At 54.4% G+C, this 26,267-nt stretch overlaps 1 protein-coding gene across 1 annotated transcript in view; it reads left to right on the forward strand.

The window, feature by feature from the left end:
- Positions 1 to 6,845: 6,845 nt before the first annotated feature.
- HIP1 (huntingtin interacting protein 1) overlaps positions 6,846 to 26,267 on the forward strand; it is a 44,231-nt gene continuing 24,809 nt past the window's right edge. The window contains exon 1 of the mRNA XM_068154484.1: positions 6,846 to 7,016. Coding sequence (XP_068010585.1) covers positions 6,900 to 7,016 — 117 coding nt within the window. The 5' untranslated portion in view covers positions 6,846 to 6,899. The remainder of the gene's footprint in view (positions 7,017 to 26,267) is intronic.

Raw genomic sequence — 26,267 nt, forward strand, 5'->3', positions numbered from 1 at the left:
AACAAACCAAGACTGACAGCCCCGCCTGAGGCAACAGACGGCAGATTGAGGCTGGGGGTGCTAGGAACAGGCTTGGAGATGGATCTGACCGAGTGGCAGACCAGGAACCACACGGAGAGATGAGGCTGAGATCAGCCTGAGCTGAGATGATCATGATGCACCGGAGACCTGCTAACCTAGATGCCATCAACGTCTACCACTCTCATTCCCTTGTTCCTGCCACTTCCACCGGCGTGTCCAGGCCCAACATTTGCACCCATTCCCCACTCGGATCAATCTCAGCATCCCTGTTGCACATCTCCGCACACAGGGACCAGAATAAAACTGAGAGGAGGAGAACAGGCTGGAGATATCCTCCCTGCTGCAGCTCACACCGACACAGCTCAGCTTGGAGCTGCTTTTAGCCGAATGTTCTGGATGTTCTTGCCGTGTTCAAACAGGGCTTTGGTGGAAAGGCCAAGATCCAGTCTGAAAACATCAGCATTTTCTCTCAGGAGACCTTTCCAGTGAGTCCTCTCCCCTTTCAGGTACACTGGGCTGAGTTTCCTGCTTCCATTCCTTGCAAAAGGAATTCTTTGGAGGCTTTGACACCTCTGTTGTTCCCCCTGATCAGTGTTTTTCCTCAAGACTGTTTCTTCCCTGGAGGAGGAGCTGGCATTTCAATCTTGGCTGCCCCATTCTGCCAAGACAAATAATGCAAACCTCTAAATATTTTGATTTCTAAAGCCTCCTCCATATCATACACCCAAAATTGTAGCTATTTATGGAGCCTCTAAAACCTTTGCCTTATGGTGTGTATCAGCTTTCAATAGAAACCACACATGGTGCCTTTGGATCCAGCACCAGAACAGATTTGGGCTGCAGGAGGAAGTCTTTTCTTAGCCCTGAATGCAACCTGCTCCGCCACAATGACTCAGGTTGGAGTCGTGTCTGAGGGATTGCATTGTCACAGATGACTGAAGGGGACAGTTCTGGGTTTAAGGAGAGTTGTGGTTTTAACTGGGAGAGAATCAGCTGGAAAGAGAAAGAGAATGACTGAGGAAAGTCAGAAATCACAGGGTGGTGTTGCTCCAGGAAAGGCAAGCAAGTTCTCAGCTGGGAAGAGGCATTTCCCAGAGGGATCAAGGCTTTCCAGCACAGGAATTGAAGTCTGCAAACAATGAGTGGCCTAGAAAGAGGGACAAAGAGCAATTGTTGGCTGCCTCTCCCAGAGCAAGAACAGTGGACCATCCAATGAAACTGGCAACAGTCAGGTTCAAAATTAACAGAAGGAAGCAGCTCTCCATAAGAGGAGCTCCTTGCCAAAGGACATGGTGATTGCAAGGAAATTTCCATGTGTCTGAGTCACAGCCTGGATCTCAGATAAGCTCAAGAAGATTTACAAAATGAGAATGGTTGGGATAGCACTCAAGGGAGGCAGCACAAATATTTACCTTTCTTTTCAAGGGTTGTGCTGTGGCCACATCTGGAGATGTTAAGGCTGGGCTAGATGGATCCTTAGCCCTGCATCCTCTGAGACTGTTCCTATTTGATTCCCCAGGGCAGCTGCTCCTGCAGGGCTGAGAGGTCTATAGTGCAGCTTGTGAAATGGCATTGAAATCCCTGGACTGCAATGGATGTACCAGGCTGTGCCTCCAGATGAGCATTCTTGGTGTCAGCAGAAAGACACCAACCAGCTCTGAGCACAGCTGCTGCCACTTGTGCCATTCTTCAAGGCAAAACTGGGGTGCCTAGAGAAGCCTCACTTTGGCCAGCTGCTGTGCCAGGGTGTGGCCCTCACAGCAATGTTGTAGTGCTTCCAAGAGTGCTTCCAGAGGTAGGCTGCCTTTGCCAGGTCACAGCCATAGGTATGGAGCCATGTTTCCCTGAATCACAGAATGGTACAGGTTGGAAAGAACCTCTGAAGATCATCGAGTCCAACCCCCCTGCCAGAGCAGGACCACCCAAAACAGATCACATAGGAAGATGCCCTCAGCACCAAGCCACATAGGAACCTGCCTGGAGCTGAGCAGGGTTTTCCCTGCAGCTCCAGCACTGCAGGACTCTTTCAGCTACAGCAACGGAAGTTCAGAGGAACTAAGAGCAAAACCATTTGGGTGGCAGCCTTGAGTCACCCAGGACTTGACATTTCTGAGCGCTTGGAGTTCTGTGGCACTTTGGACTTGCAAAGTCTGCCTCCTGTTGTCTGCAGCTGGAGGTGCTCAAGACATCTGCAAGTCAGAACATCAGAGCTCAGGAATCTAAAGCTGATGCTCCCCAAGAGCACTGGAGAATGTGGGGTGATGCCCAAACCATGAAGGGAAGACTGGGACAGACTGGCTCTGCAGACCTACAGTCCATGCCTTCCTCCAACCCCTGCCTCAGTCCATGCTCTCCTGCAACAAGCACACACAACAAACACACAGCCCTGCACACCACAAGTCATGCACAGAAATTCTTTTCTCAGCAGTCACATTCTGGCAGCCAAAGGCTGTCTCACAGGGTCTGCTGAAGGGTCAGGAGAAGAAGTCTTCTGAGAAGTGGCTGCAGGAGCTGGGGTTGTTTAGCCTAGAGAAAAGAAGGCTGAGACCTTCTGGCTCTCTAACTCCCTGAAAGGAGTCAGTCTCTTCTCCCAAGCAGCAAGTGATAGGACAAGAGGTAAAGGCCTCACTTTGCATCAGGGAGGCTTTAGGTTGGACATTAGGAATAATTACTTCCCTGAAAGGGTTGTCAAGCCCTGAAACAGGCTGCCCAGGGAAGTGGTGGAGTCACCACCACTGCAGGTGTTTAGGAAGAGACTGGATGGGGTGCTTGGTGCCATGGTTTAGTCGATTAGATGGTGTTGGGTGATAGGTTGGACTCGATGATCTCAAAGGTCTTTCCCAACCTGGTTAATTCTGTTCTATTCTATTCTCCATCCGGACCTGCTGCCCTTGCAGTGGGGAAGCTCTCCAGCAGATGGCAAACACTTCCCATGGCCAGGCCCCGCTCTGGAGCAAGCTTCTCACCTCGGCAGCCACCTCTGCAGCACCGCAGCACAAGGTTGGGTTTGGGTCCTCAGATCCAGCTGGAAACCATGCCCTGCGTTCCTTTCACATTCTTGGACAACTGGAGGCTCAGCAGTCCTCTCCAAGACCCTCTCCCTGTCCCTTTCAAAAGAGCTGCTTGTCTCATCCACTCTCCTGGATGGGAGCTGGCCCTCCTGCACCAGCATGCCCCTTCCCTGATCCTCCTGCACCAGCATGCCCCTTCCCTTTCCCACCCACCGTCCCACGTAGCAGCCCAGGGGCTGGTTGACAGCAGGAGCAGACAAGGGCTCAGCAGCAGCAGCTGCTCTGCCCAAAGCATGCAAAAAGTGGGATAAAAAGATGAAGACTCTCATACATACAGGCTCCTCCTGGTGCACCGTGCTCTTTGCTCTACCAAGCACCCTCCTGCTGGGTCTGGGCCACCACCCTGCATCTGATTCTCTGCCCTCTCCCTGCACCAGGTGAGCACTTTGGCTCCTAAGTTTTTGTTTCAGGATCTGAGTTACCACCTCCATCACCAGGGCAGGGTTGTACCTGTGGCTGCAGGATTGCCCTTGAGGAAGGCTTGTCACAGCCCCTGCCTCCCACTGGATGGCTTTCCAGAAGATGTGATCCCCAGGGACAACTCATCTGCACCACAGGGCTCAGGAGATCGTGCCTTGGGGTGTCTAAAAGGGTGCCCAGTGTGGGTTCATTTGGGAGCTCACCTCTGTGGGGCAATGAAGAGCAGGATCTTTGCAGAGCCCTGTGCCCGCCTGCCCCGGCACAGCCGGCCGGGTAACAGAGGAAGGACTGTGGGCTCTCTGTGCCTCTGTTTTCTCCCTGAAACAAGGGGGATCTGTGCTCTCCTTGAGCCTGGGCCAGGCCATGGGAGGGTGAGGAGGGCTGCAGCAGCTCCCTGGGACTCTCCTGGCTCTGGCTGGGGAGAGAGGTTGGAAAGGGAGCCTTTGGCTCCCAGCCCTTGGGAAAAGAGCATCCCTCAGCACTGGTCAGGACCCACAGCCCCTGCAGTCTCCTGTCACTTCCTTTTCATCTTTGTTTGCAGGTCCTTTGGGTTGAGATCAAGCTGAGGAACAATGTTCTAGTGGAGAAGGAGCAGCTCCCTTTAGGGCTGTTATGAGTGGGAGGCTGAGAGCATGCAAGTAGCAAGGGACAGCTGCCCTAGAGAGCCCTGCAGCAGAGAAAGGACCAGTTCCAGGCCTCCCTATCCAGTCTGAGGCAGTGCTCTCCCAGCTGGTCAGCTCAGGTCCCAAAACGGGCACTTGTCCTTGGCCATGGAAGAGGAGGTGACTGTTCTTCAGTGAGAGGGAGCAGCTCTGCCTTGTGTTTTACCCTCATTTGGTCTTGAGGTGGCTCAGTTGGTAGTGCATCAGACCCTTAATGGGAAGGTCGTGAGTTTAAGCCTGCAGTGGGCAGTAGTGTCCTCCCTACTCTGTCTGTGGTGACAGGTTGGACTCGATGATCTTTGAGGTCTCTTCCAACCTTAGTGATACTGAATACTGAATACTAACACAAGTCTCAGCCACATCAAGGTCCAGCTCTCCCAGATCCAGGCCTGCAAGCTGGAAAGGTCATGCAAGAGCTGGCTGCTTTTAGGCAGGCAGAGGGCTGGGAGAGGTGGGCAGTTCACAAGGACCTTGCTGTCCTTCATCAAATGCCCTCTCCCCTCTTCTTTCTTTCCTCCCTCTCTATTTGGCAATGACTTCATTTCTTCAATTATTAATCACCTAGCTACAATTGTGGCTCGATTAAACCCATTAAACCTCCTCTGGGATCAGCCCCAAGGAAAGAGGCAGGCTTCCAGAAAATGCATTAGAGAGAAGGCAGACAGGGAGCCGAGACAAGCTGGTGTGGGAGGAGGTGGCCTTGCTGTGCAGTGTAGCCCGTTTCCCAGCAGCTGTGAATCTGATACTCGAGGCACAGAGTCGGGTAAGGTCTGTCATGCAAACAGCCCGTTCACACATCCCACTGGGCAGATCCAGGAGGCTGCTTGTGTGGAAATGCTTTCAGCTGAAAAAAAAACCAACCTCAGCCACAGGAGCGCATTACACAGAGAGAATTCCTTGCTCAAGAGTTCCTGACAGCCCACATCCCTTTGGGGGTTGTGCCCAGATTGCCCCATCGCTCCCGGCAGAGGCAGATGGGATGGGTTTGCACAGCGACTCCCCACCTGAAGCCAAGACACCAACATTCTGTGATCAAAGGGTCCAGGAGCCCAGCTGGCAATGCAGCCCCCCCTCTGCAATCACTGGGGATTAAATGGGGAGCAGCCCTAAGAGTCTTCAGTCTCCTGGTCTGAATTTTGCAGAAATGTTCAAGTTCTGGCAAAGGTCCCAGTGGGAAATTCACCTCCAGCGTGGGCTGAGATTCCTGCTTGAAACCACAAGCCAACAATTCACCACTTTGAGGGGAGGTAGAGATCAGACCCCAGCACAAGACTCTGGTGAGTGAAGGGACCAGCGATGTGAGCCTGGACCGTGTTAGGCATAAAAGCATCTCTGCAATCAATCAGTTCATGGAAGTTAAATCCCTCTCCTGCTTCTCTTTCCTTGTTTTTCAGACATCTGTGACCACTTCTTGCCCCTTGCCCAACACTACTCGGGGCATGGCCTGTCCTCTGCCCTGCCAGCTGTGCCTGCAGCTGCCTCCTGCCCAGGTGCACATCTGTTCAGAGCTCCCCAACCAGTTTGGATGGCCCGAAAATCCCAGACCTTTCCGCAGGCTGCTGGTCACCCCATCCACACTGCCAGCTCAGGGATGTCTTCCCCCCACCTCCTCCCCGGCCCCAGGCAGGGCTATGAAGCCCTAAATCCAGCCCATATGCTAAGCAAAGCCTGACAAATGCTGCTCAGCGGGATACCGGCAGCGGAGCTCAGCTCAGCCTGCGCGCAGCGCTCCGAGAGGCCACCCTGAGCCGGAGCGAGAGAGGGGGCTGGGGGAGACCACGGACAGGGAACCCGCACATCCAGGGTCCCTCCGTAACCCCCCCGACGCCGGCCTGGGAGCCGGCAGGGCCGGAGGCCTCCGTGCTCCCCCGCGGCCTGTTTCTATTCCGGGCCAAGCTGCGGGGGAGCGCAGATGCCGCATCCCGCTGTGGGGCCAGGCCAGCCCGGGAGCCCGCAGCAGGGCCTCGGCGCAGCGGCAGCCGCTCAGGCCGCACGCCCGGGCCCCTGGGACCTCCCCCCCGGGCCTGCCCCTCACCCCCTCCCCGGGTCGTCGTCGGCTGCAGCTCAGAGCCCTTTGGCACGGGGTCCTCCGAGCCCCCCGAGGGTGGCTTAGCCCCTGAGCAGAATGGGCACCACAAAGCCCTTCCCAGCTGGGACCGACGCTCCAGCGGCTTCGTAACCCCTCCTGAGCCCCTACACCGGCCCCCCCCCGCTCCTCCATCCCCGCCAGGGGGCGCCATGGCGCGCACGGGCCAGGCGAGGGGCGTGGCAGGCGAGTGTGAGTGGCAAGCGGAGAGGCCAATCATCAGAGGATGATTGGGCAGGGGCGTGGCCATATTGCTAAGGTGGGCGGTGCTGAGAGAGTGAGCTCCGAATATGGGCAGTGGGCGGGGCTTCCGCGGAGGGGCGGGAGATGGCCTTGACTGGCGTGCGGCCGAACCAGTGAGCTTGGCGGCTGTCATGTGGGGTGGCCGCCCGAGCCGACTAGCGGCCGGCCTCTGCGGGGACCCTTCCAGAGTGCCAGTGGCAGTAGCCAATGAGAGCGTAGGGGTGGGGCGGGGGTGGGTGCTAAGGGGTTGTAGGCGGGGTCAGAGAGGCGTTCCCACGCGTGAGTGGCAGGAAGGGAGGCCAATGGCGCGGGGTCCAGCCAGCAGCAGCGCCGGAGGGGAGCGGTGGGGAGGGCGCGGCGCGGCGCGGCTGGGGCAGTGGCGGGAGCGGCGGGACCATGGACCGCGTCAGCAGCTCCATGAAGCAGGTGTCCAACCCGCTGCCCAAGGTGCTGAGCCGGCGGGCGGGAGGCGGAGGTCTGGAGGCGGAGCGGGAGAGCTTCGAGCGTGCCCAGGTGCGGGGCGGGGCTCGGGGCGGAGCTGGCCCGGCAGGTGCTGCCGCGCGCGGCAGGGGAACGCGCTGGGGAGGCGGGGCCCGGCCGGGGCTGGAGCCGGGGCCGTTGGGTGGGGCTGGCCCGCGAGGCCGGGGTTGTGCGCGGGAGGGGCGGGGCTTAGGTAGGGGCGGAGCCAACCCAGGTGAGCTCCAGCCGGCGGGAGTGTGCCGAGATGTCCGATTGGCTGCTGTTGTCACGAGTGGGCAGGACCTGTAGTGGTAGGTGGAGCTTATGCGAGGAGGGCGGGGCCGGCCCAGGTGAGTTGGATTGGCTCCAGTGGGCAGGGCTGCTCCTGATAGGTGGAGCCAGTGTGAGTGGGTGGGGGCTTTTCTGACTCCACCCCACCCGAGTGCAGTGGGTGGCCGTGGTGGGGTCCACGTGGGGATTTCATGCGGCTCGCCTGGCCCCGCGGGCTATGGCTGAGCCTTTCCTCTGCGGGGGCGGTGAGTCAGCAGCCTGGTGGGCGGCACACCTGGCTCCCCGGGTGTCCTGCCACGGCCGTGCCAGCTGGGCTGCTGGCGAGGGGCAGGGGAATCTTGGCCTCCAACCCTAGCCAGAGCCGGGCATTGTGCCTAGGCCAGCGCTGTTTCCACCCTGCGCTCCATCTTGCTTCCTCTCCTCGGAGCCACCCTAAGGACATGCCAGCCTCTGCCTCTGTTGGCTGAAGGGGACATGGCACAGCACTGTGACAAGGGAGGTCGGCCACCCCATGGGGCGCTGCCACACAGAGACCTCCCACGCCACTTGAGGACAGCTGGCACGGGCAGGACATGAGATGGGGACTGCCCATGAGGGTGGCTTTTGGGAGGAGGCATCAATGGGTTGAAAAACAGACATAGTTTGCCCCTCAGCAGCATGCAGAACGCCTGGATGGGACCTTTCAGCCCTTCACCTGTGTTTTAAGTGACAGCCCCATGTCCTGTGTAGAGAGGAAGGTGCTGGCACAGTTCGGGAGGCAGCAGGGGGGGAAGGAACTGGTGATCTGGGGAAGGGACATCCTTGGAAGTAGCCAAAACAAGCCACAGTGAGAGTGAAGATAGATAGATGGATGGACGGTGGCAGGAGGAGCAGGGGACAGCTCTCATCTGTTCCTTGTCCAGGGCTGGAAAGTAAAGGTGAAGTGATACTGTCCTGACCCACTGAGGGAGAGGAAGAGAAACAGGCAGGAGAAGGGCAGAGGTGGTGAGCAGGAGGATCAGCTACTCTGAGAGCAGTGCAAGGGGGGGGAACAAGGACCTGGGTGAGACCAGAGTGGGAACAGCACGTGGGTGGTAGCTTGGTGATGAAAATAAAGACCAAGGATCAGCTCCGAGGGGGGGTTATGCAGAAAGGGAAACATTAGCATTTAAGGTTGTATGCAAGATTATGTGAAGGGAGTCTCCTTACTTTCCTTGCTCAAGTTACCTCCACTATCAATTATTTATAGTGCTTGAAGGTGGAACCAGCAGTAGTTTGCACAAGCAATTGCCTGGCTCCTCCTTTGTATCAGCCAAGGACCCCATGGGATCCCTGGAGCTCCAATGTGCTCCCTGTGAGGCACTGCTCCCCAGGAAGGGCAGAGCTGGAGGGGTGGCACAGGTGGCACCCAGCACTGTGAGCTTCAGGCTGCCTGCTAGATCCTTGCCCAACCTGCAGGCAAATGACACAGCATGTGCTGGTAGCAGCTCAGTCTCTGCCTGGCTTTTTTTCTGCTCCTCTGTGTTTAGCTCCCTGCCATTTCCTTTCTCACTCCTTTTCCAATTTCTTTTCCATTTCTCTTTTCTTTTTTGTTGTTTTTTTTTTTTTTTTGCATCATTCTCATTCTCTTTCCAGTTTAGGGAACTTGCCAGCCACCCCTCAGATCTTCCACACATTGGTCATCCAGTTTTTTGTCAAAACTTCCTCTTTCTGAGCGTTCTTTTTGACTTTTTTTTAGGCATTGTGGGTTTGGGCTTTGGTTGCTGGAGTTGGTTTTTTTGTTGTTGTTGTTTGCTGCCCAAAAGAAAAAGTCTCTCAAGAAAAGTTTCATCTGCTCAGTGGCTTTCAAAATGAAGATTTCCCCCCCCCACATTTCTGCATGTGCAGGCTCATTCCCTCCTCACCTCCAAACCTGGCTGTCTCTTGGCAGCGGTGCACTCGCCAGGAAGATGGTTCTGGGCTGAAAGAGCCCAAAAGAGCTCAGCAGGTGCGACCACACGGGGCACACCACGTGGGGCACACCTACCCTACAAAGTTCTGGTGGTGGTGGGACATCCCAGGGGTGGGAAGGTCTTGTGGTGGGATGTTCTGGTGGCTGGGTGCTGGTGTGGTGGTGGTGCATGGTTCTGGGAGAGGGACACTTGCATGGTGATGGGAAGCTCTGGTGGGGGGGGGGGGGGATGCTTTCATGCTGGCCATGACTTTTCTCAGTGGTTGTGCCCTGGCAAGATCTGTCTGTTGGCTTGGGGGTAGATGGGAATGAATTCCCTGGTGGCCTCTTTTCTTCTGCCATGGCTGGTCAAGTGTCTCAGCTTTCCTGGCAATGCAAATGTGAGAAACCTGAGGACTTGCTGTAACACAGTGTCCCTGCCCCTGTGCTGCCCACGTCCTTGCTGCCTGCTGGGCAAGAGCTGCTCACTGAGGACCACAGAGATAAGGCTGCCCGGTTTGGACACACGCCCAAGGGCTCCCCTTGCCTCTTGCCATCAGTGCTGATAGTTCTCATGGGAAGCTGAGCAGCAGAGACACCAAATCCTGCAGTTCTGCTGCCCTGCAGAGGCACAGGGTGCATCACAGCCCTGGAGGGGACAGGTGTTGCAATGATTGTCTCTTTTTGCTGGTGTTTCACTTGCTGTGATTCACCACTGCTCATTGCCTCAACCTCAGCAGAATAAAGCTTTGGACAGACCAAAGGTCATCAAGAGAGGAGAAAAAACCACCAGAAGTGAAAAGTTTTGCCATGTGTTGAGAGAAATGGATTTGACCTGATACCTGAGCGTGGCATCACGCTCCCTGCAAGTTCTCCTGGTGGTACTGAGGAGCATGCCTGGTGTCAGAGCTCTGCAGGGAAGGTCTGACAACCTCCTCTTTTGGGTTGGTGCATTGGGATCTTCCCTCCTTGGGTGTCCCTCCCCTCCCTCACTGCAGTGGTCCTTCAGTGGAGGTCACTGTGTCATGATGGTGCCAAGGAGCGAATCTTGTTCTGCACTGACTCACTTGGCTGGTTTGGCAAAGACCAACAGGAGTTGAATAAACCAAGGTCTTGCAGGTGAAAACAGAGTCAGAAGGACACTGAATTTCTGAGGGGTATGAAGGGTACACACAGGAGTGAAATGCCAAGCTCTGCTGCTGCTTCACTGGTGTTTCAAACTCTCGTGGGGGCTTCCTCTTTGTTCCCAGCAGCAATGTGGCAGTAAGGCCACGGTGCTGGGAGCGGTGCCAACTGGTACCTGGAAAGCCGAAGGTGTGGGAAGGTCTCCTTCCTGACCTAGCATGATTCAGCTCAACTGCTCCTGCACCAATCCCTTCCCTCTTCTGGAACCATATAGTGGAGAGGGACAAATGGAGGAAGTGTCCTTGGAGTCCCAGCAGGATGTGTGCTGAGCTGCAGTCCTCATCCTGCCCCCATGGCTAAGCAGTGTATTGTCTCTGCATGTTATCTTCTGGGCTGCAAAGACCACAACACAAGTCTCTTATGTTTACCCTCATCCTGAGTGTTGCTCTGCTGCCCCAACCATGCTTTGCCATGAAGGTGGGCTGCCTGTCCTGGTGGTGCTGTGGCCCAGTGAGCTCACTGTCCATGCAGCACTGGGGGAGATGTTGCCTGGGGTTGTGGAGGGGGACAGAAGGTTTGTGCTTCTCCCTCAGGTCATGTATGCTGGGACCTTGTGCCAGGAGGCATGGTGCTCCCTAGTACCAAAGGTTTGTGCCCATCAGGATCTATCATAGTATCATAGAATCAGTCAGGGTTGGAAGGGACCACAAGGATCATCCAGTTCCAACCCCCCTGCCATGGACAGGGACACCCCACACTAGATCAGCCTGGCCAGAGCCTCATCCAGCCTGGTCTTAAACACCTCCAGGGCTGGGGCCTCAACCACCTCCCTGCACAACCCATTCCAGGGCTTCACCACTCTCATGGTGAAGAACTTCCTCCTCACATCCAGCCTGAATCTCCCCACCTCCCATCTCTGTGTGCTTGTCCACTCTGGGCAGTCCTATGGGTGAATAAGAGGACACAGTCTCAGGCTGCACCAGGGGAAGCTTAGGCTCGAGGTGAGGAGAAAGTTCTTCACAGAGAGAGTTGTTAGGTGTTGGAATGTGCTGCCCAGGGAGGTGGTGGAGTCACCATCCCTAGAGGTGTTCAAGAGGGGATTGGACGTGGCACTTGGTGCCATGGTTTAGTAGTCATGAGGTGTTGGGTGACAGGTTGGACTTGATGATCTTTGAGGTCTTTTCCAACCTTGTTGCTTCTATGATTCTATCTGTGCTGCTAGTGGTGTGTTGGGAGAAGACCCTTCTTGGTTACAATCCCTCCAGATAATATAAAAAATCTTGCACTTCATCTTCTTTGATGTTTTGTTGTGTTTGTTGAGGGTTTTTTTCCCCTGAAAAAGTCTCTGAATAGCAAAGAGAAATGTGAACCACTTGGGTTGCCTGTGGCCACCACCTTCTCTTGCATGTGTACACACTGGGTCCTTAGGACTGTGCCTTACTGCTGTACCAGCACTAAAAGCAACTTATGACTCAGAAGTTACCCTGGAAAGACATATTTGCAGCAGAAGGTGATTGCTGATCTGTCTGCATCACTGCTCCTGTCATAAGAGGTCCCTGATGTGGTGTCAAACCCAATAGCCCCAGGCTAAAACTACCACAGCTTCCCAGCAGGGAGATGCAGCATGCTGAAGGCAGCCAGTGCCACATCTTCATCTCAGAAAGGTTTTAAGATCCCAAGCTGAAAAGCTGCTTCCTTTCCTGCTCTGCTGCTGGAGGAGGCCTCTCCAAATCCAGGCATGTCGACAGCATGCAGAAGAAGGAGAGGAACCTAGCAGGCACAAAGTGATGTCAGACCAAATGGGCTTTTATTTATTTATTTCCCCCCCTCCTCCCCCAGCATTGTTTAGTAAATCCCTTTTGATGTGGGAACCACCATTTTTCACAGCCCAATGCAGGCTGAAAGCAGCTTAGTGCCCATGGGCTGTGCCACCTTCGGGTACCGCCGCAGCCCAGGCAGCGCCTATTAATGTCACGAATCCTTTTCCCTCAGCCTATGGCACCACAGCTCCCATCATAGAATCATATAGAATCAGTCAGGGTTGGAAGGGACCGCAAGGATCATCTAGTTCCAACCCCCCTGCCATGGGCAGGGACACCCCACACTAGATCAGCCTGGCCAGAGCCTCAGCCAGCCTGGGCTTAAACACCTCAGGGGACGGCGCCCCAACCACCTCCCTGGGCAACCCGTTCCAGGGCTTCACCAGCAGCCCTGTTGGTTTCAGCCCCAGCCCCAGCTCGGGACAGCTCACAGTCAGCAGAGGAAATACCATTTTACTACTGAAGAAAACAATTTTTGTGGTTCAGATGCTGCAGCCACGGGCGGCTTTGCCAAGAACTTCAGCTCTTGCACAGGAAATGAGGCTCCTTTCAAAGCAGCACCAGAGTGGGGCTAGAGATATATATATAGCCTCTCTGCAACAAAAAAAAAAAATAAAAAGATGAAAAAAAAAGAGAAAGATATTTAAAGAAACATATTGACACTAGCAAGAACAGGAAAAAATAGCTCCTGGCTGCGGGGAGCGAGGGCTGAAGGCAGCTGAGCCCATCCTGGGGGAGTAGGTGATACAGAGGATTAATTCATGCCTCTTTCATCTCCAGGAAAATGAGCTCCTGTGCTGTGTGAAACTCCCCCCCCCCCCTCCCCTCCCCTCCCCTCCTTGTGCTTTAAGGTCTCCTGGCTTTTAATGGGAATTAGAGGTGCTTGGGATTGAATATAGCTTCAGCAGTGAAGAAATGAGTCATCTCATCTCTTTTCAGCAAGTCCCCTCTTAGGAACTTAGTTCCATCCCCCAGGGAAAGAAAATAGTTTGTCTTTTGCTAGATTAGGAGCTGCTTTTCTCTTTACTGCAATCTGGGATAAAGGGGGGGGGGGGGTGTTGAGATTTTATATATATTTATATATATATGCAGAAATGTTGAATGTGGTGAGGGGCTGCAGAAGCAGCTGAGCTTCAGGAGGATAAATAGGTTTGGTGTGGGAAGTTGGGGGGAAGTTAGAACCATAGGACCGTGGAATGGTCAGGGTTGGAAGGGACCTCAAGGGTCAGCCACTTCCAACCCCCCTGCCATGGGCAGGGACACCTCACACTACAGCAGGATGCTCACAGCCACATCCAGCCTGGCCTTCAAAACCTCCAGGGATGAGGATGAGGCTTCCACCACCTCCCTGGGCAACCTGTGCCAGTCTCTCACCACCCCCATGGGGAAGAACTTCTTCCTAACATCCAATCTCAATCTGCCCATTTCTAGGTTTTTTTTGCCCCTTCCCCCCAGTCCTATCACTCCCTGACACCCTAAAAAGTCCCTCCCCAGATTTATTGTAGCCCCCTTAAGATACTGGAAGGCCACAATTAGATCTCCTTGGAGCCTTCTCTTCTCCAGACTGAGCAACCCCAACTCCCTCAGTCTGTCTTCACAGGAGAGGTGCTCCAGCCCTCTGATCATCCTCATGGCCCTCCTCTGGTCATGTTCCAGCACCTCCAGATCCTTCCTGTAATGGAGGCTCCAGAACTGGATGCAGTACTCCAGGTGGGGTCTCACCAGGGTGGAGCAGAGGGGGAGAATCACCTCCCTGGCCCTGCTGGCTATGCTTCTCTTGATGCAGCCCAGGATGTGATTTGCTTTCTGGGCTGCAAGTGCTCACTGCTGGCTCATGTTGAGCTTCTCATCCACCAGCACCCCCAAGTCCTTTTTGTCAGAGTTCTGCTACTGGCTCCAGGGGGCGGCTCCAGGGGGCAGCTCCAGGTGGGAATGTGATCCTTTTGGACCACCAAGTGACACAGGGGAGACCTTGCCCCAGATCACTCCAGAGGCTGAATGGGAAGGTTGGGATGCTGGAGCACATTGCTGCCCCGAAGACCCTTGGCACCTGGCTCAGCACTTGCTGCCCTGATGGCTTCAAGAGGCTCTTTAAAATCTAGTGGTTGCAATACAGAGCAGCAGAAATGATGTGAGCCAGGGTGGCTGTAATTTGGTGGCCCTGCAGTTAGAAGAGGGCTCACCACCAAGGGTGTCCTGTCCTTAGGAGCACAAGGGCTCTTGTCCTCTCAAATTCAGCCCATTGAATTCCATCCTCCTGCAGAGCTGGGGAGAAGCAGCCAGGCAGAAAGGTTATTGTTACCAAATTCCCCATCAGAGGACTCTGGACTGAGTGTGGCTTATCTGCCAACATTGGCAGTGACCCCTTGAGTCCAGAGGAAATGGTGAGGAAGGGCAGGGAGGATGTGGGTGCTGCCACGGGGGGAAAAAACTCTGGAGAGACCACAATGAAGGGTCTGGAGCTGCAGGAGGAACAATTTTGGCTGAAGATTGAAAAACCAAGAATGGGGAGGAGATGCCCATTGCAGCTCCCAGGGCATCATCCCATGGGTGCAAGGTGAGGCCAGGCGGAGCGTTGCCTGCTCCAGCCCCATCCAGCACTGAGGCATGAGCCTCAGCTCCCAGATGAGGAGCACTGATGAATATTTAATGAAGAATGCTGATAATTATGTTTAAAAACACATAATCAGCATGTAGCAGGCAGTGCTGAGAGGGCTGGTGAGGACTGCTCCAGGGTCATTCCAGTGCAGGCAGGAGAGGAGGCTTCATGGGCAGCCTTGTGGCTCAGCCTTGTGGCACGGGGTACAGAGAACCAGCTCCAAACCTCATTGTCCTTCAAGGGATGTGGTCCTTCTCCACTGCCCCCAAGGATGACCCGTGCTGGGACAGGCAGGACGCAGGGCCAGCGAGCAGGGGGTCACACAGCGGCACAAGGACTGGAGGAAGGGCCAAATCCTGTCCCTAATCTCTGCCTTCAGCTTGGCTGATTGCTTTTGCACAGTCACCAAGTAAGAAAACTTCCTGGGGACAGGCTGTTCCCCGGGTGACAGCAGAAGCCAGCAGCACAGCCAGGACTGGAGCCCGGATGTGCGAGTCCCAGCCCACGGCCGGACTCAGGAGACATTGTTTGCTGTTCCCAGCTAATTGTGGTGGAAGCTAAATGATCCCTGGTCCACAGGCAGAAGGTGAAGTTCCTTGATCAAAGGCATATAGAGATATTTAATGTCTTCTCGTGGGCTCACAGGATGGGTTTAGTTGGGAAAGACTTGCCAAGGTCATCTAGTCCAACCCCCTGCCATGGGCAGGGGCATCTCCCACCAGATCAGGCTGCTCAAAGCCTCACCCACCCTGGCCCTGAGCAGTTCCAGGAATTGGGCATCCACAGTTTTCCTGAGCAACGTGTGCCAGTGTCTCACCAGCCTCAGGGCACAACATTCCTTCCCTACGTCCAGCCTAACCCCACCCTCATTCAGCTGAGCACACAGAGCTGTCTCTTGTAACCACAGGCTTTCAGTCCCTGCTCTGGTGGGACATTTCAGCAGCTTGAGAAGTCTCGTGACAATGGAGAGCATGGGGGTAGGTTGGTGGTGGTCATGGTTGGTCTTGTGAGTACTATAGGATATGGCCCTGTCCATGGCTTCCAGCAACACCTTCCACCTTCAGTCTCTCACACACAGATGGATCACAGAATCATAGAATCAAGCAGGTTGGAAAAGGCCTCAGAGATCATCAAGTCCAACCTATTCCCTAATACCTAGCACCTCCTGACAGCTAAACCATGGCTCCAAGTGCCACATCCAAGCCTTTTTTTGAACACCTCCAGGGATGATGACTCCACCACCTCCCTGGGCAGCACATCCCAATGGCAAATTACTCTTTCTGGGAAGAACTTTCTCCTCACCTCCAGCCTAAACCTCCCCTGGTGCAGCTTGAGACTGTGTCCTCTTGTTCTGGTGTTGCTTGCCTGGGAGAAGAGACCAACCCCCACCTGGCTACAACCTCCTTTCAGGTAGTTGGAGAGAGCAAGAAGGTCTCCCTTGAGCCTCCTCTTCTCCAGGCTAAGCAACCCCAGCTCCCTCAATTTCTCCCATATGGAGAGTGCCCACTGCAGGCTTTGGGGTGGGTATGTCCCTCAGCAGTATCTTGGAGCCTGTACCCTTCCATGGGGCTTGGTGCCTGCTTGCTGATCCCTTCTTGTCCTGCCTTTAGCCAGCCATGCTGCTTTGGTGCTCGGACAAGCAGACACCATTGCATTCTCTGTTCCCACCAACACAAAAAGCATTCAGCATGGTGGCTGCAAAAGCTGTGTTCCTGAGAAACCAGGTAGCACCAGAGCTCAGTGAGCTTCATGCAGCTTATAGTGAGGTTACCAGGCTGGTTTTGTGGCTTTGTCATGAAACTCAGGTTGTGAGGTGGACTTGAGTCGCCCAGATCTGCCATCCTTTGAGGCTTGAGGTGGAGAAGGTTCTTTGTTGCTTGGCTGTTGAGCAAACTAAGGAAACTCTGCTAAGCAGGCTTGCAGATCAGGCTGCTGAAACTGTGGCTACTTTATTCCAGGACTTTCCCAATTTTCCATGCTATTTTTACCTAGCCTGACTGGTAGCCAGCTTGGTGTGACTGCAGTAAATCCTAATTGAACAGCATCAGCCTTCCTCCTTCCTGGCTGAGATTTGGGTTACTGCTGCCTCAGATGCTCCATCAGAGGCAGTTGGCATTTGATTTTCTGTTCCTCAGGTGTCTCTCCATGGGTCTGGTGTTCACCACCCAGCTTTCCACTGTGTCCCCCACTTTGCCAAGCGCCCCAGTCCCTGTGTTGGGCAGCACAGCCCTTTGGCCGAGGCGCTGCCGCTGAGGAGGACCACAGCAAGCATTTACCATGCAGAAAGGGGACAAGTTGCAGCAAACAAAGGGACCCTTTGGGAGAAGAGGCTTCTCTCAGCAGGGCCAGGCTGGAAGCTCCCTCTTTATTGTTACCATTTGTCTCTTTTATTGCATGCAAGCAGCTCAGGGTTCTCTGGAGAGTCCGCAGCATCGCTTTTGATTTCAGTTAGCAGATGCTGGCTGGAAAATTGTGTTTCCCAATCACCGTGTCCACATGGAAGGGAACAGGAATACAGGGCTTTGTAAGCACAGAGAGGGTGGTAAAGTGTTTGTGCCAGGACATAAGGGACACCCAGAATTTGGCCCTCCTCCTCCTGAGAAGCCAGAAAACAGATGATGGGTTGAGTACCGAGACCTCAGCAGAAGTCTTTGCTGACCTAATGATGCATGTCCTGGGATGACAGCTCCCACCAAGCAGTGCTCCCCTGGGGTTGGGTGTCTGGACATGGGAAGACTCTGGGTATGGTTGCAAAGAGCAATTAGTGTCCTCTACATGAGCAAGATGTGGCCCTTGGGTCCCTGCCCTGCCACTGGTGAAGGTCACAGTTCGTCCAAGCGTGGACTAAACGCAGTCTCTGCAATCCACTGAGTCGAGCACTGCTCAGCACCTCTGCACCTCAGTGGCCTTGGCAGCACTGGTCCTGGCCCTTGCTGGCCACTATGTGGCTGTCCCTTTCCTCCTGAGCCATGGTTACTGCATGCTCCATGCATGCTGTCTGAGGTTTCTCCTTGTGGGACACCAGTCCAGCTCTGCAACCCTCAGACCTGCTCCCAGGGAAGGTCACTGACCGGAGCTGTGTGAAGGTTTCCCAAGGTCTTTAAGGCAATGCTGAAATGGAGGCAGCGAAGGACTTTGACTTCTGTGCCCACAGCCTTCCAGCTCCACCAGAAGGGATGATGACTTCTGCATTAAATAAGTCGATGAAGTCATTGAAGAAAGTCATCTCTGGCGGTGGAAGCATTCCCAGACCATGCCCTGGTGGAGACCTTGTGTTTTCCCAGCCAGAAAGGTGGTGTGTGCACTTCACAGACGGGAACGAAATGTTCCCACCGAGTCAGCAAGGTTTGACTGCTTCTGTGGAGGTAAATACTTGTCTGGAGAGGACAAAGGAAGGCATTTCTGAGTTCCCTGGATTATGAATTCCATTCTCTTCCCTGAAACTTCCATGATCCAGGCTGTCCTGCTGGGACACGTAGAATGGGTGTCAGGCAAGGCTTTTTAAACTCTTTAAGCAGCTTGCCTGGGGAGAAGGGAGCTCCATTTTGGTGCAGCTCATTCTCTCTGTAGTCCAAAGGACACAGCTCTGCTCACCACGGGCCCTGCCACAGACGTGCCTGCCCATGAGCACAGAGCATCTCCTTGCTTTGGTGACCCAGGTTCACGTTGGGGTGATGGGCTGGAGGGTCACATGCAAAAGGGCTTGAAGCTAAACTTTCACCATTCCTCTTTGCATAGGATGGGAGAGGTGTGGGATGACTTGGGACACAACACAGCCAGTGTCTCAGTGTGGGGTGTCCAGCCTGGAGTTCCTGCTGTGCCCTACAGCCCTCCCTCCTTGTGGGCATCTCAAAAGGTGACATTAGGTGAGGAGCTGGGTTGAGCAAGACCAACTCCTAGCTTCACTCCTCTGCTGGTGAGATGCTTTTGGCCCACCAGGGCATGCTCCCCTCTTGTTTGTCTTCCTGGCTACTGCAGTCCTGCTCCAGCTCTTTTAATAGCCTGGAAAGAAGTGCCTTTAGCTTCGGAGTCGTCTGGGAGGCCAAGCGCACAGGGAGGAGTCACAGCTAGAAATAGGGCTGCTCTCTGCTGCTGCATTCCAGTTCCTCTGTTTTTTCAGCTGAGATGTCCAAGTTTGAAGAGTCCCACTGCTGCAAGTGCCTAGCTGGGAGCCATGTCCAGCATTTTTTCCACTCAGACTGGCTCTTCTTTCTCCCTTGCCTTATTCCCAGTGCCCTCTCATCAGCTGTTGAGCCTCCAGGAGGTAGCTTTCCCAGGGAATGAGGTCTCTCACCCCTGCCAGTGTTTTTCCTAACCCCTAGGTTTCACACCATGGTGTGGCTGGTTTGGCAAAAGAGTTCCCTGTGTGCCAGCAGTGTTGGCTGAGGCTGCAGACTTCATAATGTCTGGCAGGGGGGTGGATAAATGATCAGGTATTTGCTGGAGCCACTGGGTGGAGAGCATGGAGCCCAGACTAAATGTTCCATGGTTCCAGCCCACTGGGAGGGAAGTGAAGCTGCATCTGCTGCATGGCTGTGAAGAAACAGGGGCAAAAAGCAGAGGATGCTTAGTCTGACAAAACCTGTGCTTTTCAACCCCTTTAAACCAGCTGGGATTTTGGCTGCAGTGCAAAGCCAGGGCAGAGATGTGGGCACACCTGCCCTACCACTGCCTAAGGGCTGGCACAGGCATCCTTGGGCATCCCACTGGGGCTGCTTCTCTTTCCCATTAGCAAGGGGAACAATTAACAACATCACCTCTAGACTTCTCCACTAATCCCCTAATACTTGGATGCCATTTTTGGGCATTCCATGTCTGCAATCTCCCCCTCCAAGAGCTTTTATCATATGGGGACTGTTTCAGGTCCTGGCTGCCAGGTGTGAGCTGGTCTCTGTGAGGCCATGTGTGTGTGAGCATCTCGCAGGCAGCAGGGCTGCCTCAGCCACGTGCACTGATGTGACATTGATGCCTGCTGGGGATGGGACCTACCTGGAGAAAATCCATCTCTGTAGTAGGTTGTTTGGTTTGAAGCACTTGGAAAACTCCTCTGGGAGAGCAGGCTGGAGTTGCTGCGTGTGGCTGGCTTGCTGACGTGAGGGCTGCATCAGAAGGGGGTGACTGATGGGTTGGGAAGAGGAGCCTGCTTGTGCTTCAGTTCCAGCTCAGCTGCTGATGCCATGAGCACATATTTTGTGTCTCAGAGCTGATGCCTCATGGTTTTGGTGGCCCATGTGCCCCTCTGCCAGCGTGGGGCAGGCAGGAAGTGGTTGGCAGTGATAGCATCGCGCACGCTCCAGGCGCTGTGATTTGCCTTGGAGAGCAGAGATTTCCCTCTCAGATTATAGCCTCTGCTTTCCTGAACCAACGTGGAGACAGGGCTGCCCTCTGCCTTATCTAACTGGAAGAGTGCAGAGCCCTTCAGCTGCCCTGCCTCCCTGTCCTGCCTTGGGCTGAGGCCATGGTGGGCTGGCCGAGCTGTGTGCAGGGCTCTTCTGCCCTGTGTGGCCATGGTGACAAGCGCTGCATCCCCCTACTCCATCTTGCTCTTCAGGATGCAGTATCCTGCTCATGGTGCTGCAGGAGGGAGGGCATGGGGTGATGGCTGCAGCTTCCCTGAGCCTAGCTCCTGTCCCTGGGTGAGCTGTGGAGCACCAGTGGCTCCCAATATAGAAGTATCTCCTGCCACCAGAGGGGCTCCCAATGGGGCTGCATCTCTGTTCCCAGCCTGAGTGCCTCTCATCCATTTTCCCTGTCCTGTCAGGAGGCACAGCTGTGTTTTCCACACCTGGAGCTGGGCTCCTAGAATCATTTTGGTTGGAAGAGACCTTTTCAATTATCAAGTCCAACCGTTAACCCAGCACTGTCAGGTCACCACTAAACCATGTCCCTCAGCACCACATCTACACAGCTTTTAAAGCTCCTCCAGGGGTGAGAGCTCCACCACTTCCCTGGGCAGCCAGTTCCAGGGCCTGACAGCCCATTTGGGGAAGAATTTTTTCCTGATGTTCAACCTAAACCTCTTCTGGTGCAAGTCAAGGCCATCTCCTCTTACCAACTGTTACCTTGGAGAAGAGACTGAGCCCCACAAGCCCCCATCTCCAGCCACAGCGGAGAGAGGCAGGAGCAGGGCAGTGCAACCCTTTCTCCTTGGGCTGGGTGAGCTGAAGGGCGTGCTGGCACGAAGTGCAGCCAGCAGTGTTTGTTTTTGAACAGGGAAAATGAGTAAAAACTAATATTTGGATCTCGGGAAGGGATTCCACAGCCTCTAGCACGGAATCGTGCCTGCGACTCTCCGGCCGGGAAGCGTCAGACAGGCAGCAATAACACATGGAACACAGTTTCCTTTATTCACTGGGGTTTTTTTCCACCTCGGGCTCCACCCTGTGTCCCAGCAGAGATCCCTGCTCCAGCTCTGCCTGCTCCCCAGGCGCCTTCCACACCCAGCGAGCAGGCAGCCTGCCAGATGCTTGCAGCCCAGCCAAGCCGCGCGGCTCCCTGTGTGGAGCATCACCTGCAGTGAGGAGCATCCAGAGACAGGAGAGGTGTGGAATGTGGGAAGCATGGCCTGCTGGTACTCTTCAAAGAGCACAAGGAGAGCTTACACTCCCTTCCCAGAATGGGAGTAACTTCTTTTCCAGTTGTGCATCTGTCAGAGAGCATCCCCTGTTCCTCCTCTGTCCAGTCCTCCACAGTGGGGAGCAGACACCCTGAGCTCTGGTTACAGCCAGCAGCATCATGTGGTGACCTGGGCACTGGGGAGGGCTGATGGTGGCTGGGGTGTGGGAACTGCAGCTATGGTTTAATGGAGCTGGACACTTGCTTCTGAACTCCTGGAAGGTGCCAAGGGGATGTCTGTATGCAGAGCTCCAGCCTGCTCCAATGCCACCAGCCCTTGATCATGTTTGAATTAGGTCCTACCTTTGCTGTGAGGACAGGCTGAGAGAGTTGAGGTTGCTCATCCTGCTTGTGGTGGGAGGGAGAGGACCCCAATGCCCATTTGCAAGAGCACAGGCTGCAAACCTGCAGCTCTTGGGAGCCCATGACATGCCAGTGCTTCTGGGCTGCAGTTCTCCAGGAGATGGGGAGGTGAACAAAGGTCTCAGTGCTGAGTGTGGCCAGCAGGACTAGAGAGATAACTGCCCCACTGTGCTCAGCACTGCTGAGGCCATACCTTGAGTGCTGGGTTCAGTTTTGGGCACCACAGTGTAAGAGAGACATTGAGGTGCTGGAGTGTGTCCAGAGAAGGGCAAAAAAGCTGGTGAAGAATCTGGGGAGCAGTGGAGAGAACTGGAGTTGTTTAGTCTGGAGGAGAGGAGGCTGGGGTAAGACCTTATCGCTCTCTGCAGCTACCTGAAAGGAGGATGTAGAGAGGTAGGTGTTGGCCTCTTCTCACAAGTCACAGCTGATAGGACAAGAGGAAATGGCCTCAAGCCACCTCAGGAGAGGTTTAGGTTGAACATTAGGAAAAACTTCTAACTCAAGAGGGTTCTCAAAGACTGGAACAAGCTGCCCAGGCAAGTGGCTGAATCACCATCCCTGGATGTATTTCAAAGCCCTCCAGATCTGGTGCTCAAGGACATGGCGTAGCAGTGACCCCGGTAAGAGTTAGACGATGGTTGGACTTGCTCATCTTAGAGGTGATTTCCAACCACGGTGCTTCTGTCTGATTCTGCGAGATGGGAGGGTGAGAGAGCTGAGAAGCAACCTGTGGCACCACAGGAAGTGGAAAAACCTCCTGGAGCTCTGCGAGGAGGAGGAGGCGGCGGTGTCGCTGCCAGCCGGCATCACCCGCTCTGCTCCGACCTCTCCCTGCAACCACGTGGTGCCTGAGTACGAACATCCTCGGAGCTGGAAACTCGCCCGGGGCTGGAAGTATGTTGCCTATTTCCTATAAATATTTCTGCTGCTGCCCGTTAGCCAGAGGCAGGCTCAGTGTCCTCAGCCCTCTGCCTCCCTCCAGATCCGCTCTGCTGGCTGCAGGCAGGGGTCTGGCAGCCTCTGGCCCCGTCGGGTGGGGTCTGGCCATGGGGAAAACATTTGCTGTGGTATTTCCCAACCTATTGCATCAGGTGGTTTCATTTCAGAGGAGTTTGTTCCTCATGATGTGGACGTTCTGAAGCTGCAGCATTTAAGGTTTGTAGGTGCCAAGGCATGTGTCCACGTTCAAATGTGCCAGGAGCTCCTGTGCAGCCCCTTGCTGCCCCATCTTTTGCATCTGCATGAAAGTAAAGCTCAGGAGGAGGTGTGAGAAGGTCCTGGGTGGTGGGTGTGCAGCTCTTGTCCAGGCATTGAGACGAAGTGTCAAGCATCTGGCATTACCACTGAGTCCACAGATCCTCAATTCAGGGGACAAACAAAAGCAGAGAGTTCAAAGTGATTCCTTTGAGGGGGCAACTTGAAGGTCACCCAAGGCAGAGGTTTGGAGACAGCCAAAGTGAGGGGGCTTGGCTTTTTCATTGGCAGATCATATCCCATTTTCCATCCACCAGCATTCCTCATTCCTTCTCTGCAGCATTGCTTTCTATCCATCCATCCATCCATCCATCCATCCATCCATCCATCCATCCATCCATCCATCCATCCATCCATCCATCTCCCAGTCTGTGCTGGTACTGAGCGTTGCCCTAACCCAAGGACATCTCTGGAGATACTCAAGGTGAGGCTCAACAGTGCTCAGGGCAACCTGATCTAGTTGAGGATGTCCCTGCTGACTGCAGAGGGGGTTGGACTGGATGACCTTTGGAGGTCCCTTTCCAACCCAAACTATTCTATGATTCTATAAGTGCAGGATGTTGCACTTGGTCTGGTTGAATTTCATGGTGTTCACACTCCTCCAGCCTGCCCAGGTCCCTCTGGATGCCATCCCTCCCCTCCAGTGATCTGACTGCACTACTCAGGTTGGTGGCCAGGGCCAGGATGTCCTCTAGCCTTCCACACCATCTGCAGAACAGAGTTGCTTCTGCTCCGGGTTGGATGGGGAGGATCTTCCTGGCTCCTTACAACATCAACAGAAGGGTGAAGCAGCGAGTGGGGAGGATGAGGCTTCTCCTGTTTCTCTCTTTCCCTCTTGCATTTTTAATCCCCTTGGCTTTGAGGAGCTGCTTGCTGGGCTCCTGCTAACCTTGGCCCAGCCCTGTCTGATCCACGTTGCACAGGGCTCATGCAGTAGCTGTGGCACCGGCGGCGAGAGATTGAACGAGGAGCTAAAAATAGCAGCAGATCAATAACAGCAGCATGGACCCCAGCAGCATGGATCCCAGCTTCTCTTTGCTGTATTTTGAAGAAAATCTCTCTATTGACAGCACAACAAAGTGCTTCCTGTAAAGGCAGGAGGGATAATGGAGCCGGATTCCCTGCCCGCACCCTGGCCTGAGGCTGGCAGCGCTGCCTTTCTTTTCCCATCGATCCCACAGGCATTGCTGGTTCTGCAGCCCAGGAACCCTTCCTTTATCTTCTGCTTGGGGTGATGTGGAAGGGCAGCCCTCCTCCCTAGCTGCCCGTGCTGGGCCAGCCTGTGGTGAGGAGCTGGGGGAGCTCAGTACCCCCTCAGCAGCTGCCCGCTGCCTGCTCCAGCGCAGCCGCCAGCCCTGGACCCATGCCCGCTTCAGACTGATCTGCTTTTTCCTCTCGCTTTCACATGCCCAGGAAACTGCAGCATTACAAGGATTTGAGAATGGCCTTGAGCTTTTTAAGCAGTGCTCAGGAGCAGATATTTTTCCTAAATCAAGATTTGCAGAGGTATTTATTTGGGCATTAGGCAGCCCGGGGTGGGGGATTTCCAGAAGTGCTGGAGCACCCAAACAGCCTTTAAACCTCCCTCCCATGTGAGTGCAGACTTGGTACTGAAAAGCAGCCACTTCACCAAGGCTGTGACAGTTTGGGGGATTTTTTTTGCATCCCCCCAGTGTTTTTTGAAGGGATTTCTGAAGGTTGGTCATGGCTAGATCCCTTCTGAAAATGGCAGTGCTGTGGGATCAGCCCAGAGGGGGTTGGTCATAGTGTGGTGTCTGAGTTACACCTTCAGCTTCTGCCACTGTGGCTGCTCTCTCCCTGTATCCCAAGTAACCTGTGGTGTTACCTGGGATCATAGAATCATGGAATGATTTGGGTTGGAAAGGACCTCCAAAGGTCATCTAGTCCAACCTCCTCTGCAGTCAGCAGGAGCATCCTCAACTAGATCAGGTTGCTCAGAGCCCTGTCGAGCCTCACCTTGAATATCTCCAGGAATGGGGCCTCAACTACCTCCCCTGGGCAACCTGTTCCAGTGTTCCACATACCCAGTGCTGCCTTTGGGGACGTTGCCCAGGGCAGGTCTCAGCTCTGTTTCAGAAGGAGCAGCTCAGTGGCTTAGGGAAAGCTGTTCTGTGTTACACAGCTCAGCAGGGGAAAACCCAAAACATTCCCACAAAGGGGGGTGGTGGGGTGGGATTTTCCCCTAAAGCACACTACTACAAATACACCTCAGTGCACAGCATTTGCTCCCTTCTCCTAAACAGCAAAATTCCTCATGCAGCCAGCAATGCTCACCCAGCCCCATGGATCAGAAACTAAACCCAGCCTCATGAGTCCTCCAGGCAAGTGCTCCAGATCTGGAGAGATGCTGAAGAGAGCTGGCACCTGCAAAGTCAAAAATTAAATGGTTTTCTAAGTGCTCAGTGGGTTTCCCAGTGAACCTGTTCTTCTGCTGTGTACATGCAGTGCTGAAAACCCCAGGCAGCAAAGAAGAGCACCAAAAGCTGGTGAAGGGTCTGGAGAAGGGTCTGGAGAAGGGTCTGGAGAACAAGTCTTGTGAGGAGTGGCTGAGAGAACTGGGACTGCTTAATCTGGAGAAGGGGAGGCTGAGGGGAGACCTCATTGCTCTCTACAGCTGCCTGAAAGGAGATGGCAGAGAGGTGGAGGTCAGTCTCTTCTCTAGTATCAGGTGATAGAAGGAGAGGAAATGGCCTGAAATTGTGCCAGGGGAGGGTTAGGTTGGAGATTAGGTATTGGAACAGGCTGCCCAGGGAGGTGGTGGAGTCACCATCCCTGGAGGTGTTCAGGAAATGTGTGGCCGTGGTGGAATGGCTGTGGTGGTGTTAGGCTGACACTTGGACTCGATGCTCTCAGAGGTCTTTTCCAACCAAACCAATTCTATGATTCTATGATCCTGGAGATTGTGGATCAAAAAGATGCTCCAGCAGCATCTTTCACAGTTAAGCCATGGAGTAGGACTAGGTTTGGTGTGAGCTAAGAGAGCTGCTTGGGGGTGGGGGTGACTTTAAACTGCTCCTAGGGTGGAGCAGGTGGACAAAAATTCCATTCCCCAGGAAAATGAATTTAAGAGCCTGGGATTCTGAGGGGTGGCTTGAGAGCATGATTCCTGTTGGGTTCCTTCCCTCAGGGAAGTCTTGGGAAACAGAGAGAGATCAAGAGAGCAAGAGATATTATTAGTCATCCAGGGGGGAGGCAGCTGCAGGGGAAGAGGGTTTAAAAGGCTTCAGAGTATTTTTAGACCTGGTAAAATGAACAGTGAAGGGGTGAGGGGAAACAGGCAAAGAGACCTCTGAGAGAGAAATGTAAAT

Source organism: Melanerpes formicivorus, unplaced genomic scaffold, assembly GCF_026170545.1.
Source record: "Melanerpes formicivorus ecotype bairdi unplaced genomic scaffold, bMelFor1.0.p_v2 SCAF_29, whole genome shotgun sequence".
NCBI classification, from domain to species: domain Eukaryota; kingdom Metazoa; phylum Chordata; class Aves; order Piciformes; family Picidae; genus Melanerpes; species Melanerpes formicivorus.